This window comes from Petaurus breviceps, unplaced genomic scaffold, assembly GCF_028583685.1.
Source record: "Petaurus breviceps papuanus isolate PSGF00001 unplaced genomic scaffold, PetGlider_PUasm1.0 185, whole genome shotgun sequence".
In the NCBI taxonomy this organism is placed as follows: domain Eukaryota; kingdom Metazoa; phylum Chordata; class Mammalia; order Diprotodontia; family Petauridae; genus Petaurus; species Petaurus breviceps.
The window spans coordinates 554,394-571,326 of NW_027185797.1; the positions used below are offsets into that span (position 1 = coordinate 554,394).

Consider the following 16,933-nt stretch of genomic DNA (forward strand, 5'->3'; position numbering starts at 1 on the left):
TTAGCACAATGCCATGTACATAGCATCTGCTTAGTAAATTCTTGGTAATGAATTAAATTATCTCATTAAGTCCTTACAATGTCAAATGTAAGCTCCTTGAGGTCAGGGATTATTTTTAATTTTGTCTTTGTATCCCTAACACTTAACATAATGTAGGTAGTTAATAGATGCTTATTAAAACAAATGGATTATGGTGGATGACGGAAGGTAGTACATCCTCATTGTATCAGTGAAAAAAGTGAGACCAAAGACCTTACTTACCAAATTAATGGTGGTGGTTGTTGATCATCCTTCCTTCTCAAAGAGGACCAATGACATCATGAGCATTATGTCTTGACTTGCCCATGAGTTGGGTGAATTTAAAAAAGGGCTCAAACTCAGGTCTTCTAGGTCCCACATACAGTACTTTCTACTCTCCCATGATATGTCTTTGTCATTTACAAACTCCCATAATTATATCACTTACATACAAGAGAGAATCTCTATTAATGAATGAGTGCCATTTATTTCTAAATCTTGTTTTCTCCTTTGTTTTCTTTAGACTCCTAAGGACCCAGTCCCTAGAATGGTACTACAATAACGTGAAAAGCCGCTTCAAACGTTTTGGCAGTGCCAAGGTCCTGAAGAACTTGTACAAAAAGCACAGACTGGAGAGTGGAGCTTGCTTCGACATAATAGGTATTGGGCCCTGCTCCAGGGACTGTAGTAATCTGATGAAGGGCAAATGATATTAGTGTGAATGAGTTTAAGGTATAAGTGATGTGGGCCTAGGGATGAGTTAGGAGGAAGTCAGTCATATGGGAGCCCTGGAAATACATTTGGACATCCCTGCTTGACTGAAAGGTTAAAAATTCAGAATCAGGGAGAGGTGAGGGCAGTGGACAGGAGTCCTCAATCTAGTTATAAGTTGAGTTTTCATAGTATTCCATTTGAGATATTGTTAAGTTTTAGAATTACAAAGACTTGGAGTTAGAAGGGAATCCAGAGGCCATCTAGTCCAACCAGAATCTGAGCCAAAATATCCCATCTATAATATCACCAATGGATAATTGTATGACAATCATTCAAAGTCCTCCAGTGAAGAGAGGCTGACTACTTCCCAAGGCTTTTGGACAGTTCTCATTGTTAGGAAGTTTTCCCTTTAATCCAAAATCTATTTCTTGTAGACGCATTTGGTCTTGATTCTGTTCTCTGGGGCCAAGATGAACAAATCTGATCTTCTTCCACCCAATAACCCTTCAAATACTGAAGACAAGTATCATTTCTCCCATCACTCACATATGTATCACCAGTTACCACCACCACCAAGATCACCACCACATTCTAAATCTTCTCTTTTCCAGGATAAATATCCTGATTTTCACCAACTGACCTTCATATAGCATTATCTCTAGTCTTCAGTCACCCTCTTCTGAACATAGTACATTTGTGTTTTTCTAAAATATGGCACCCAGAACTGGACATAATACTCCATATGTCACCAGAGCACAGCAGGTAGCATTTACATAGTATTTTAAGGTTTACAACACTGGACCATCACCAGCCTAATCCTTAATACTGTGCCTTGATGAATGTCACCTAAAATTACATTAGTTGGTTAGGTTGTTATATCGCATATTAAACCTATAAATTCTATGAGTAAAACAAGAAACTGATTCAACAAAGGGTCAAAACTCAGTCTGCTATGATAAACTGTTTTTGGATTAGAATTGAACTTGAAAGACCTTTTACTTCTAGCCTACAAGCCTGGTCAAACTCTCCTAGATTTCACTCTCCTGTTATGCTTCAATACAGATAACCGGAGAGAGCACACCTACCCTAACATTTTGTGTCCAAATCCCATCTCTCCCACTTTCCATTTATTTGACATTAAGTGAATCTCTTAACTTCATTTTTTTTTTTTGCCTTTTGGAGGGCAATTGGGGTTAAGTGACTTGCCCAAGGTTACATGATTAGGTGTGTGTGTGTGTGTGTGTGTGTGTGTGTGTGTGTGTTAAATGTCTGAGGCCAGAACCAAACTCAGGTCCTCCTGACTCCAGGGCCAGCACTTTACTCACTTTGCCACCTAACCGCCCCCTCTCTTAACTTCATTTAAGCCTCAGTTTCTTTATCTGAAAAGTGAAAGACTTGGACCAGATAGCTTCTCACATTCTTTCCAGCTGTAAGTCAATGATCCCAACATTTCATGACCTTTTGATTTAGTCTTTTGTACATATAGTTAACCCAACTCATTAATTCAAAGGACTTTAGTATTAGGTATTCCAGGTAGCACAGTGAGTAAGAGCACCGGCCCCAGAGTCAGGATGACCTAGTATTGAATCTGGGCTTAGACACTTAGCACCCACCCAGAAACACCTGGCCATGTAACCTTGAGCAAGTTATTTAACCCAATTGCTTTAAAAAACAAAAAGTATTAAATATTAAGGAGCTCTCATGAACCCTATCCAATCAACAAATATTCCTTGGGGATGGCACCATGAGGAAGGCACTTCATATTTTTAGATAAACCATATAAACTAACATATTTTTACTACTTGATAAAATTAATTTTGATATTCCTGCCATGGCAACAGACACACCCGAATAATTGTTCTCATCTAAATTCAGGTGTGGCAAATTGCAGGCAGGATAGATTCCATTTCAATTCCAGATCCCTGTAGGATATTGTTAATTATTCCTTGAAGTCAACTCAAGCATCATTTTCCATGAGGGTTTATCTGATCTCCTTAGCTGCTGTTGGCTCCCCATACAATATTACCTTCTGCTTATTTTACATAGTTGTGTATTTACCTATATATGCACATATGATCCCTGCAGTAGATGTAGTAAGCACCTCAAGGATAGGGATTGTTTCTTTTTTATCTTTGTATCCCCAGGACCTAACAAGCTGGCCCCTTGTAGAAGATTAAAAAGAACTTGCTGATTGATTGCTCCCTTTGCTGGCCTCCTCCATTGAGATTTAGTCTATATGGGGAGAACACTTATCAGTTTCCACCAATTAGGTTTTAAGGGAGAATTTTACTGTGTATATTTATGTAGTTCTGACAAACAAGTTAACTGAAGTTAGAAATTGTTTCCTTCAGTCGAATAGTTGTTGTTCAGTCATGGCTGACTCTTTGAACCCCATTTGGGTGTATTCTTGGCAGAGATACTAGAGTGATTTGCCATTTCCTTCTCCAGCTCATTTTACAGATGAGTAAACTGAGGCAAATAGGGTGAAGTGACTCATCCAGGGTCACCCAACTAGGAAGTTTGTGAGGCTGATTTGAACTCCTAATTCTAGGCCTGGCTCTCTATCCACTGCACCATCTGGCTGCTTCTGTCTGACATAATATTTACATAATGCTTTAAGATTTGCAAAGTGTTTTATATGCATTTTCTAATTTGATCCTTGAAAAAACCCTTAGGGATATGTGGATTATTGTCCCAAGAGCAGTGGAGGGACTTGTCTGGATTTGAACTCGGGCCTATCTTGCCTCCAGTTCCAGCACTCTATCCCTTGCGCCACTGAGGTTATGAAAACTAAGGGAAAACATGTCAGAGTAGTGAGAACGGGATAATGAACACAAAGAATGTTGGTTCAGTCCAGAGCCATGCTGTCTTCACCACTCTGCTGGCACAGGGGAGTAGTTTTGATTAGCAAATGATGCTAAAGAAGAAATATGATCCATCTCATTTGCAGCCTTTTGACTGTCATCATCTCACATTGTTGGGGTTTTCAACACTCTTCAGTTCTGTCTCATCTAAAAATAAGAAACCCATTTAGGCAAGGGAGGAACAGGGAGGAACTTTTTAACTCATGTGGACTTTCAGACGGGTTGTCACAAATATAGGCTCACAAGCTATGTGGGAATCTTGTAGCCAAGAGAGAAAAGTGTCCCTACTCTTTTATCCTTTTCCTTCCTGATTTTCCGGAAATGTCCTTTAAGAGCAGGAGCTAAGAAGAGAATAGAAACCTATGTGTTGGGTACTTGGAACTTGAAAGGACTTTCACAGTTAGCTGGTCCAAAGCCCTTGTTTTATTTACCTTGATGTCCAGAGTCACTAAACGTCTGCTCCAAAATCACCAGTGTTCATGCCCTCAGTCTCCAAATCCAAGGTTATTTCCACTGAACCAAACTGTCTCCATTTCTTTTCTTTTCCTTCTTTTTTGGAGGGCAGAAGGCAGGGCAACTGGGGTTAAGTGACTTGCCCAAGATCATATGGCTAGTAAGTGTTAAGTGTCTGAGGCTGGATTTGAACTCAGGTCCTCCTAACTCCAGGGCCAGTGCTCTATTCACTACACCACCTAACCGCCATCTGCCTCCATTTCTTAAACATTTTTAAGGGGGAAAGCAGAGCTGCCATTTCATTAGAATAGGCAAGAGCCAGAGAATAAATTCTCTCTACCAAATGCAAATCAGCTGCTGCCCTTCAATTTGGAGACTTAGCAAGTTGCCCTGGAAACAGATGTGATAGGATTTTGCCCTGGTCAAATTCAATGTGACTTGTACCTTATTCAGAGGCGTGCCTTCTATCCACATTACTGCCTCTAGGCACTGCCATCCCCTTCAAAATCGAATTCTGTTTCTATTCCTATGAGGATAACCATGGTATCTGTAACTTAGGCATTGTCTAATTATAAATGGGACTATTAGGTAATGTGACCAGTTCTACAAGCTAAATACGAGTCTCATTGCTTATATTCCTCCTCTGCATCTCATTACAATGTGCACATTGGGAACTTTCCTGCTCTGCTTTGTACTCTGTGTGTATATTTGCACCTGTGTCTTATCACCCCATTTATTTCCCCTCCCCATTCTTCATCTCCTTCCCCTTCTCCTCTCCTCACTCTTTCCCTCTGTGCCGGGGGCAGAGGCTACAAAGACAAACTGAAGGCAGTCCCTGTCATCAAGAAGTTTGTATTCCATCAAAGCTCCGAGAGAAGTAAGGAAGAGAAGCAGATAGCACGTGTGTTTAAGCCTTGTCACCTGATTTCAATTGGGCAAAATCCAATCTTATTCAGGACAAAGGGTTTATGTTCAACTTCTTGGCCCTTTCAAATTCTGCTTCTTTGTGTTAATATAGGGCATCCCAAAAGTCTCAGAGCAAGTAAATAAGCCGTAAGCTATTAAGGCTTAATACTTTACCGATTTTCCTGAAATGTACCTTAAGAACAGGAGCTGAGAAGAAAATAGGACCATCAACCCCTAGTACTTTGAGCTGAAAGGGGCTTTCAAGATTATCCAGTCCAACCCCCTCATTTTCCCTGAAGTCCAGAGGTATTAAGCCTGTATAGTAATGCTATTGACAAAAGCTCCCAATTTAAGACCAAAGAATGATTTAAGGCTAATCCGGTTCAGACAGATCTTCTATCTATTCTTTGTATTCAAACAGTCATTAAAATCAAATCCTGCTTGCAATTCATGTCTATGTAGTTGTTATTCGGTCATCTGAGTCATGTCCAACTTTCCATGACCCCATTTGGGATTTTCTTGGCAGAGATACTGGAGTGGTTTGCCATTTCCTTCTTCAGTTCATTTTACAGATTAGGAAACTGAGGCAAACAGGGTGAAATGAATTGCCCAGGGTCACACAGCTAGTAAATGTATAAGGCCAGGTTTACATCCATGCTTTCCTGACTCCACGTCCACTGTACCATCTAGCTATCTATGTCTATAAAGACCCAATGGTAATTAAATGGCTTCCCTAAATCAATGCATAAAATAATTTTCTTTCTCAAAAGGAAATCAAAAACACTATCATTCATCTTTCTCTTCTGTTTCTATATTTTCCCTTAGTGCCTCTAGGCTGGATGTGTTAGAAGTGGTGAGGAGACACTCTTAACACTGCACATGGAACGTTTGGGCTCTCTTAGTCTATGACGAACAAGAGAGAGCTAGGGGTGGCATGGCATTGATCAGTGTGAAAGAAGCCAGTGAAAACTTAATGAGCCAAATCCAGTCACATTACAGTAGCACACGGTGCTTTTTAAAAATCAATTAGCATGGCTGGCTCGATGGGTGGTAACTACCGATGATTGTATAGAGAATGATGTTTTTCAAATTGTGTCCCAGAGAATTTAAATAGAATTCTTTGGATTCTATGAAATTATCCATGAAGACTTGTAAGGGAAGATAAACACCCAAAGTAATCCCTGCTGATTTTTTCTCTCGTGTCAGTTGTATATAATGTGCTTGTCAGCTTCACAGGATTCAAGTAAGTTCAAGAAAACTGATCTAAGCTGATGACATTACTGGAAAGCTGGCTTCTTATTGGTCTTGGATCATAGAACTTGAAGGAACTCCAGGACTTCTCATGCTTAGTATAACACTCTCATTTTACATATGAGCAAAATGAAGCCCAGAGGATTAGGTGATTTACCCAAGGTCACATAGGTAGTATCAGAAATGGGATTTTAACCCAGGTCCTCCGATCTCAGAGATAGTGTTCTTCTTATTGTATCGTGCTGAGGTTAGACCCAATCAGTAATTATGCCAAAATACAAGGGGCATTCAAGCACTTGATTGTTGGTGTGGATCAGCAGAAGGTCTGAAAAATAATCAGAACTAATTTACAATTGTAGATGTTTTAATCTTACTATATTTATATACCTATGCCAGTGAAGGGTATTTGGATAATATCAGGATGTCTAAAGAAATAAGAAAACAAAAGTCTTGTTATTATTAAACTAAGACTCTGATGATATAACAAGCATCCGTGCACCTAGCTAATGAATCAAATCCCAATTGCAGAAGAAACACAAACCCGATAATAGTTACCTCCAGTTTGGATGGGCTTTTGACGATACCTATACACAGTGTTATTACAATTTTTTAAAGAATTTCAAAACTAGAAAGGCATTTATAGACAAAACATAACTAATTTAAAGACTCTCAAAACTTCAAAGTGAAAATATAATGATTTGACATAATCTCCTCAAAATCCTTCTCTGCCTATATTAAGATGAAAGAAAAATGAAAAGTATTGTGAAGCATTTTACAAATGAGCTGCTGTCTACAACACAGCCCTCTCCCATCTCACTTATTATATAATCACAACCTTCTAATTATTTAAGTTTTTTATAATCTTGTTTAATACAGAATAGAAATTTGAAGATACAAGGGTTTTTTTAATCAACCATGTTATTTGGGACAATTACTAAAAGATTTTGTTTTAATCACTTTAAGAGATTTTTACTGCAACACAAGGTTGTCTTTGCAGAATTCCAGTTAGGTAACAAATTGAATGGACGATTCTCAACGAAGCTTCCATCCTCACCCAACCCAAAACAATAAGAAATGAATTGATCTCATTAATTAAAATCACATGGCAAAAAGAGAAATAAACCTACCTCCCCATAAGGTAAAGCCTAAAATAACAGTAAAGGTTTACATAAAAGACTTGCTTTACCTTATGATACCCAGCCTGTCCTGGTATTCAAGACAGCTGACTTTGATTGACCCATATGCCAAGTTTTAGACATGTGGTAGCCTCTATTCTGTCCCTTTTTGGCAATGTCCCAGTCTGACCCCTACTGTCACCCTTGAATAAGGAGAAAAAATTAAACCCATCTAGATTCAGGATGGAGAAAATGTCCCCTGAAGTTGGGAGGTGAACTCAGCAATATAAAACTGTCTAGAGGGAAAAGAAAAAGAAAAAAACAAAAGTATCACGAAGAGGAATAGAAGGTGATAGAACCGGATGCATTAGTCTACTTGCGGAGTTTCTACTAAGCGGAAATCTAGGCAAAATAATGTTACCTAGAACAAGAGAGAAGCAGAAGGAAATTAAGCTAAGGGAGAAAGATCAAATATAAATCTAACCCCAAAGCAGAAAAATCAATAGTGAAGCTAATAAAGAGAAAATTTTAAAAATGAGCAAATAACTTAGAAAAGATCTCAACACAATAAAGTAATATTAAGCAATTAACAAAAGTAACCCCAAGACTCCTAATGAAAAATTAAGCAAGACAATATATCATATTGGCCTTCCATAAATAATGGAATGACAGTAATCCCGGAAATATTGAGAAGAGAAAAAAAAAAGATTTAAAAGCAACATCAAAAGAAAAAATTATTATGGAAATTAAGGCAGAAATTAGAAAGGAAATCATAAATCTCAAAGAAGGAATTAATAAAATAAACAGTACACAATTTAGAATATAGGAGGTGTAAACTCTCCAAGCAGTAAAGCATCTGAAAAAGATGGTGGAAGATTTAGAAATATAAATTCTGAAAGAGAAGAACATATGATGAAACTAAATAAAAAGAGAACACATGAATTTTGTGGAAGTCAAAATCTTGATGACAAGATGCAAAGGGATAATTTGAAGATAAGTTGCTGAGGAAAAAAAATACAATTAATTAAAAAATCCAAAATTCCATCAACTAAAAAAGAAGAAGAAGATTGTTCAGGAGTATTAGAAATGTAAGGCAAAGGACAGATAAATTGAATACATGGATGGTCAAAAAGAGAAAACCCAAGTTTGAAGTGCCAAGATATATACATTTGTGTGTGTGTTTGTGTGTGTATGTATTCATTTTGCTTCAGAATATCTATGTCAAACAATAATTATTGCAAACAGTCAAGAGAGAGGCTTTTAGCTATGAAAGGAAATCAGTCTGAATAGCCCAGAGCAGTAGTTTTTGTCTACAAAAAATAAGAAAAAATTGAATTGAAATATTTAAAAAATGGAGAGAATATTGTACCCCCAAAATAACATATCCAAAAAAATGAATGCAATCATTAATTCTAAAAGATAGACTTTCAACAAAAGGGAGTAATGTCTAGAAAAGAAATCCTGAGGTGATTAAAATAATGACATGCAGACACCTGACACAAGAGAAATACAATAAAAGTATGTATCATTAATAAGAAAAGGTTCCACAATGAAATCAGTGCTCTTGTGCTTCTATTGTTGGATAAGAATATAGTGGGGCTTTTCTTCTAACTTCTAATTGTTAAAAGAATACAAAGAACGAATATTTATGAGTAAAGGATCTAAGGAACTAATGCTCTCTGAGTTTCAACAGAGTCAAGATCAGAGGAGGAGGGAGAGTTTAAATAATATTCTGGAGATTAGAATCCACACTCTCCAATGATGAGATCTTTTAGTCTGAGGAAAGATGATGCAAAGGAAAGTTCCTCAGGTTAGAAGAGGAGAGGTAAGAGATAGAAATACACTTGCATTTAGCATGGGTTTCAGAAAGTTGAAAGTGGTTTCTGTAGTCTCTTGGATCCTTGAACCATCCTAGAAAGGGAATTATTAAAAGGATATTGAGGCATGTTGCCAGAAAGGTGAAGAGAACAATGGAGCATCGTGATGGGTTTTATTTGTAAGCACATTTGGAGATTGCCTTCACTGCCTAAGGATCACATTTCCCAGGATCACATCCTATGCTTGGAGAGCGAGGGTGATGGCTCCTCCATGAGAGTTTCCTGGATCCAGGGTGCAAAGGGGTATATAGGTGAATGCAAAGAAATAGAGTGACATGCTGCCTCCTTCATGACATAATACTTCTGGGTAAGGAAAAAGGAAAAGGGGGAGGCAGAGGGAGAAGATTGGATGACAGCTGTTATTTGTCCTAAAAATTGAAATGGCTAGATAATGTTGAAAAACATTTATATTCTCAAAGTTACTTTATGTGAAGGATATAGGAAGGATGAACATATAAATGTAAAGCATATGAAGAGGAGATTAGATTTTAGAATCGCGTAGGAAGTAAAGTAATAAGAAGAGGGATAACAAAACAACACTTTTTTTTAGAAGAGGAAGAACTGAATAAATTACTTATGCCAGGGCACAAAGAATATATTAAAAATGCAAAAAGGCGGGAATACCAATCTCATCTCTCCTTTAAAGACCAAAACTCAACAAAAAATAGCAATTAATACAGGGAATATAACCAAAAGATAAAGATATAAATGAAGACTAAGTAGCTCATGAGAGGCAGCATGGTCCAATGGATAAAAGGCAAGCCTTGGACTCAGGAAGACCTGGGTTCAAGTTCTACCTCAAACACATACTGCCAGTGAGATAAATATTAGTCACTTATTGTCAGTGCTCTAGGCAACTGTCCAAGTTTACAAGGTACAGAAGAGATGACATCCTGAATAATGAGTGGGCGAATGAACAAATAAAAACAATAAAGGTGTTAAAGAGTGAAAATAATGAGACAACCGTCAAGATGTTGGAGATGCAGGCTAAAACAATCTTCAAAGGACAAATTAAATCTCTGAAAATAAATATTTACAAAATATGAGATAAGCACACAATTTTTTTAAATGGTAGAGCAGGCCAAATCAAATTCAAAAGGAGACATTATAAAAATTGCAGGAGAAATAGATCAAATTTAAAAGAATTATAAATATAACTAGTTTTCTTTAAACTAAAAAAATAAAATATCAAATAAACTAATTAATGAGAGAGAAAAAGTTGAATTACAAGAATAAAAATGATCAAGGTAAATTCATAATGACGATGAGGAAATAAGAATTATCAAAAACAACTCTAGCATAACTGAAAATCTAAAGGAAATGGATGAATACAGAAACATAAAGAAAATAATCATTGCTAGCATATGTCTTACTTTAAGATTTGAAAAGTACTTTATGTGTGTTATCTCACTATATTTTCATAATATCCCTGTGAGGTAGGTGCCACTATTATCATTCTAACTTAATAGATAAGGAAACTTGGACTGAGAGAGGTTAAGTGATTTGTCCAAGGTCACATAGATAGTGTCTAAGGAAAGGTTCAAACTCAAGTCTTCCTGACACCAAATCCAACAATCTACTCACTGTACCACATAGCTGACTCTATAAAGTACTAAAATAGGAAAATAGTTGTCTTTAAAAACTCAGTCTCATAAATATAATCAGAATCATAAATTCATTATGAAAGGCAGGGACAGGATGGTAATCCTGAAACACATGAACCTGTGAGTACCCTCAAATTAAAGAGCAATTAATACCAATGCAACAGAAATTATTTTCAAAAATCGAAAAGGAATGTATTCAATAAAGTTTTTTTAGAAAAAATATAACCCTGATATCCAGATGAGGGAGGGATAAAGCAGAGGAAGAGAACTTACAGGCATCTTTCACTAACAAATTATGGTGAAAATTTTTCAATAAAAGTTCAGCAAAGAAACTCCAGAAATATATATTTTTTTAAATCCCTCAGTATGACCAATTTGCAGGCACTCCAGGACTGTAATGATGATTTTTACTAGGAAAACAACTAGCATAATTGGTCATTTAAAAATTGAAACCTTGTAAGTGTATCAACAGGAAAAGAAAAATAATTAATTACATGTAATATTCATTTTTCTAAAAACTACAGCCATGAATGTTTCCTTCTTTAACATGATCAAAAAGTATAACTATATGTAGTGTATATTAAAAAACACTAACTCTTGGATTTTATATATAAATATATATGTATGTATACAGCATGAGCTCTTGGTTTATATACATACATAAACACACATATTTGCAAGAAATATAAGCAAAAGATAAAGACAGGGAAACTAAGTAGTAACTGAGTGCTGAATTGCAGCCTAATACAGGGGACAGAGAACTGGTCTTGGATGCAGAAATTCTTATATGCTGAGAGACATAGAGACAGAGAAGAAGAGAGAGACAGAGACACAGAGAGACATAGATTGATATTCAGGGAGAGAAGGGAAAGGAATAAGCATATCTATAACTCCCACCATGTGTTAGGCACTCTGCAAAGAACTTTTTACAAATATCTCATTTTATCCTCACAACAACTATTATTATTATTAGAAAGCAGTAGGCAGAAAACAGGTCTAGACAAATGTCTTACACACTTTTCACTGATTTACTAGGGTTTTCTAAGTACCTCATCACATCATTTATAAAGAGAGATAATTTTTCTCTTCTTTCCTGGTGTTTGTATCTTTAATTTCTCAAGAGCTATGACAAATAATAGTAAGGAAAAGAGGTATCCTTGTCCTGCCTCCATATTTATTGAGAAATGTTATAGTATTTCTCTATTTCAAATAATATTAGTTAAAACTAATGTTTTATACACTATATACCAATAGCCTCCAAATGGAGAGGTGACCTAGTTATAGGAAGTCCCATCTTTAGAAGTGTAGGGCAGCTAGGTAGCACAGCGGATAGAGTGCTGGACCTGAAATCAGAAAGACTCATCTTCATGAGCTCCAGTCTGGCCTCAGATACTTAGTAGCTGTGTGACCCTGGGCAAGTCATTTAACCCAGTTTGCCTCAGTTCCTCATCTATAAAATAAGCTGGAGAAGGAAATGGCAAACCATTCTAGTGTCTTTGCCAAGAAAACTCTAAGTGGAGTCACAAAGAGACAGACACAACTGAAACAACCAAACTACAACAGCAATATCTTTAGAAGTAAAGGAAATGAAGCACTTTTTTAGCTTCGTACTTAACAAGTTAATTATTATATGGAAGAGAAAAGTTATTATAAAAGATAAAAATGGCAATATCTATATGTAAAACTTTATTTTTTAAATGTGTTTTATTTTTTTAATTTATTTTTAGTTTTCAACATTCATTTTCACAAGATTTTTAGTTACAAATTTTCTCCGTCTTTCCCTGACCTCCCACCGTAAGATAGCAAGCCTACTGAATACCCCTTCTCCCAATCTGCTCTCTCTTATATCCTTCCCCATCCCTCCTCTAACTTTCAAGTAGGGCAAGATGGATTTCTATACCTCAGTGCCTGTATATCTTATTTCCCAGTTACATGTAAAAATCAATTTTTTAACATTTTTTTTAAACATTGATTTCCAGATTTTTTCCCTTCTTCCTTCCTCACCCACCCCCAGTGGGAACTTAAACAATTCAATATAGTCTGTATGTGTGTAGTTATGCAAAACATTTCCATACTGGTTATATTATGAAAGACTAACTATATTTTCCTCCATCCTATCCTGTCCTCCACTTACTCTGTTTTCTACTTTGACCCTGTCCCTTTTCAAAAGTATGTGCTTCTAGCTACCCTTTCCCCCAATCTTCCCTCCTTTCTATCATTCTCCCTCTTATCTCCTTCCCCCCTACTTCCCCTACTTTTTGGGAAAGATACCCAAATGAGTGTATATGTTATTCCCTCCTTAAGCCAAACTCAATGAGAGTAAGATTGACCCATTCCTTTCACCTTCCTGCTTTTCCCATCCATTGTAACAGTTTTCTCTTGCCTCTTTTATATGACATAATTTACCCTATTCTCTTTCACTTTCTCCTTCTCTCATTATATTCCTCTCTTACCTCTTAATTTTATTTTTTAGATATCATCCCTTCCTATTCGACTGATCCTGTGCCCTCTGTCTATGTATACATGTACATACATATACACATACTCACATATGTATTTATACACACATACACCCCCACTATACATACACATATGTATGTATACATATATATGCACTTCAACTATCCTCATACTGAGAAAAATCTCATGATTATTATCACTTTTCCATGTAGGAATGTAAATAGTTCAACTTTAATAAGTTTCTTATGATTTCTTTTTCCTGTTTACCTTCTCATGCTTCCCTTGTTTCTTATATTTGAAAGTCAAATTTTCTGTTCAGCTCTGGTGTTTTCATCAAGAATATTTGAAAGTCCACTATTTCATTGAATGACCATAGTTTCTCCTGAAGCATTATACTCAGTTTTGGTGGGTAGGTGATTCTTAGTTTTAATCCTACCTCCTTTGACCTTCAGAACATCATATTCCAAGCCTTTCAGTCACAATGTAGAAGCTGCTAGATCTTGTGTTATCCTGATTGGGTTTCCACAATTCAAATTGTTTCTTCCTGATACCTTATAATATTTTCTCCCTAACCTGGGAACTCTGGAATTTGGCTATGATATTCCTAGGAGTTTTCTTTTGGAAATCTTTTTCAAGAGGTAATTGGTGAATTCTTTCAATTTCTATTTTTCCCTATGGTTCTAGAATATCCAGGCAATTTTCCTTGAGGATTTCTTGAAGGATGATTTCTAGGCTCTTTTTTTTTTGCCTTTTGGAGGGCAATTGGGGTTAAGTAATTTGCCCAAGGTTACACAGCCAGTTTGTGTGTGGGTGTGTGTGTGTGTTTGTGTGTGTGTGTGTTAAGTGTCTGAGGCCGGAACCGAACTCAGGTCCTCCTGACTCCAGGGCCGGTGCTTTACTCACTGCGCCACCTAGCTGCCCCTATAAGCTCTTTTTTTTTATCATGGCTTTCAGGTAGTCCAATAATTTTTTAATTTTCTCTCTTGGATCTATTTTCCAGGTCAGTGATTTTTCCAATGAGATACTTCACATTGCCTTCTATTTTTTCATTTGTTTGTATCTGTTTTATAGTATCGTAATCTCTCATAAAGTCATTAGCTTCCATTTACTCCAATCTAATTTTGAAGGAATTATTGTCCTCAGTGAGTTTTTAAAATTCCTTTTCTATATGAGAAATTTGGCTTTTTAAGGCATTCTTTTCCTTATTGGCTTTTTGGGTCTTTTTTGCCATTTGAGTTAGTCTATTTTTTAAGGTGTTATTTTCTTCAGTATATTTTTGGGTCTCCTTTGGCAGACTGTTGACTCACTTTTCATGATTTTCTTGCATCATTTTCATTTCTCTTCCCAACTTTTCCTCCACTTCTCTTACTTGATTTTCAAAATCCTTCTTGAGCTCCTCCATGGCCTGTAACCAATTCATATTTTTCTTGGAAGCTTTTAATGCAGGACTTCTAACTTCATTGACGTCTTCTGGTTCCATGTTTTGATCCTTTTGTCCCCTAAAAAGGATACTATGGTCTGATTGTGCTTCCTCTGCTTGCTCATCTTGCCAGCCAATTACTTGACTTTTGAGCTCTTTGCCATGGTAGAACTCTGCATCCAGAATGAAAGGAGCTGTGTCCCAAATCACTGGGGTTTTCACAAATGTTGTCAGAGGCCTGAGGAGGGTGCCCTCTCTACAGCCACCACAAGCTCTGGCACATTGGTGTTTCTTACCCCAGGACCACCACCCAAGACTGTGTTCCAGATCCAAGCAGAGTGATTACCCTCTGAATGGTTGCTTGATCCCCCTACAATCTGAAGGCCAGGAGCTCTGGAGGTAGCCACATGGCAGTAGCTGCAGCCACAGTGCCTCTGCCACCTTTCACCCTGGGGGGCAGGGGCCAGACTGCACTCTTCTGTCACCCAGTTCCAACAGAGTTCCCCACTGACCTTTTACTTTCTCTTTGGCATTTATGGGTTGAGAAGTCTGGAAACCGCTACACCTGCTGGTGATTCACTCTCCTGAAGTCTGCTCTGGCCAGTCTGGGCCACTGGCAGGGCTGCCCCAGGTCTGGGGCTGTGCTCAGCTCCCAGCTCAGTACAATAGACCCTTCCCATAGGCCTGCCAGGCTGCCTTCAATGGGAGACTTGTTTCTTTCTGTCACTTTGCAGGTTCTGTAGCTCTAAAATTTGTTTAGAGGCATATTTTACAGGCATTAGAGGTGGTTGGAGTGGAGGCTCAGACAATTTCCTGCTTTTACTCCACCATCTTGGCTCTGCCCCCCTAAATAAATTTTTAAATCTGTTAAAATCATTGCATCTGGAATTAGAAGATAAACTTGTCAAATGGTTTAAGAATTTGCATGAAATAGCTCTGATAAATGTCTGATATCAACACATACAGCTTAGTAATACCAACATGCAAGGCTATGAACAACATCTCCACATTTTAATGTGATCAAACTCTTATGAACAAACCAGTTTCAGAAGAGGAAATGCAAACTATTAATAACCAAGTGGAAAACATTCCAAACCACTAATAGTAAGAGAAATTCAAATGAAAACTCCTCTGAGGTTTTGCCTCCTACCCATCGAATTCTCACCCAGCCCTGAAAGATTTATTAAATGACTAATATGTGTAAGGCACAATTCTAAGTCCTGGAGATATAATGGCAAAATAAAAAATATTCCCTGCCTTCAGGAAATAGTCAGTGTTACAGTGGTTGTAGGGATATAGGCACATTTTTACACTGTTGGTGGAGTTAATTGGTCCAACTTTCTTGAACTACAATTTACAATTATGTGAGAAGTTGCTAAACTTTTCATTGCCTTTGGTTCAGTGACCCCTCTAATGGGTATATCCCCATGGAAGGCAAAGAGAGAAGTTCCTTCCTATACCAAAATATTCATCGCGATTTTTTTTGTGGAAGCCAATAATTAGAAACAGAATAGTACTTATATGATAAAAAGACATTTATCAGTTGTTTCATCTAAATTTTAAAACTTGCCCATTGATTGGGAAATGGTTGAACAACTTGTGACATGTGAATATGATGGAAGACTATAATAAAAACTGTAAGAAACAAATTTACTGATTGAAATAGGCATGGGCATATCTGTACTTATTGCAGCAGAGACATAGGAGGAAAATTAGGATAGTAAATATGATCATCTAAATGAAAACATCACAAAAACAGGTTAATTTCAATGAATCATTTTGAGAAAAAGCATGATGTAGTAGATAGAGTTCCAAAACTCTCAAATTCTGCCAAAGAAACTCACTGTGTGACTCTGGGCAAGTCATTTAATCTCTCTCATCATCAATTTATTCATTTGTAAAACAGGGGAAGTCATAACGTCTAGTTCACAGGGTTGTGAAAGGATCAAATAAGATTATTTATGTTCTTAAAAAAATGCTCTGCAAACCTTAAAGTGCTATTTAAATATGAATCAGTAGTAATCATAATAGTAGTTGTTGTAGTAAGAGTGGTAGTTTTAGTAGTAATTGTCCGGTAGAGATGATGAAATATATTTCCTTCCTCTTGATAAAGATGGTGGGGAGAAAGGAGGGAATACATGGATGGGATGTTCTATATACTGTCAGATATAATGGTTTGATTAGTTTTCCTTCACTACCTTTCTTTGATATAAGGAAGGGTTTCATATTGGGAATTGTAAAGGTATATTGG

At 36.9% G+C, this 16,933-nt stretch overlaps 1 protein-coding gene across 2 annotated transcripts in view; it reads left to right on the plus strand.

Annotated features, from left to right (window-relative positions):
- The window catches only part of MYRIP (myosin VIIA and Rab interacting protein), a 435,525-nt gene that overhangs the window by 336,298 nt on the left and 82,294 nt on the right, over positions 1-16,933 (plus strand). For both annotated transcript variants that reach the window (XM_069088306.1, XM_069088307.1), the window contains exon 4: positions 542-678. In XM_069088306.1, the coding sequence (XP_068944407.1) occupies positions 542-678 (137 nt within the window). The remainder of the gene's footprint in view (positions 1-541; positions 679-16,933) is intronic.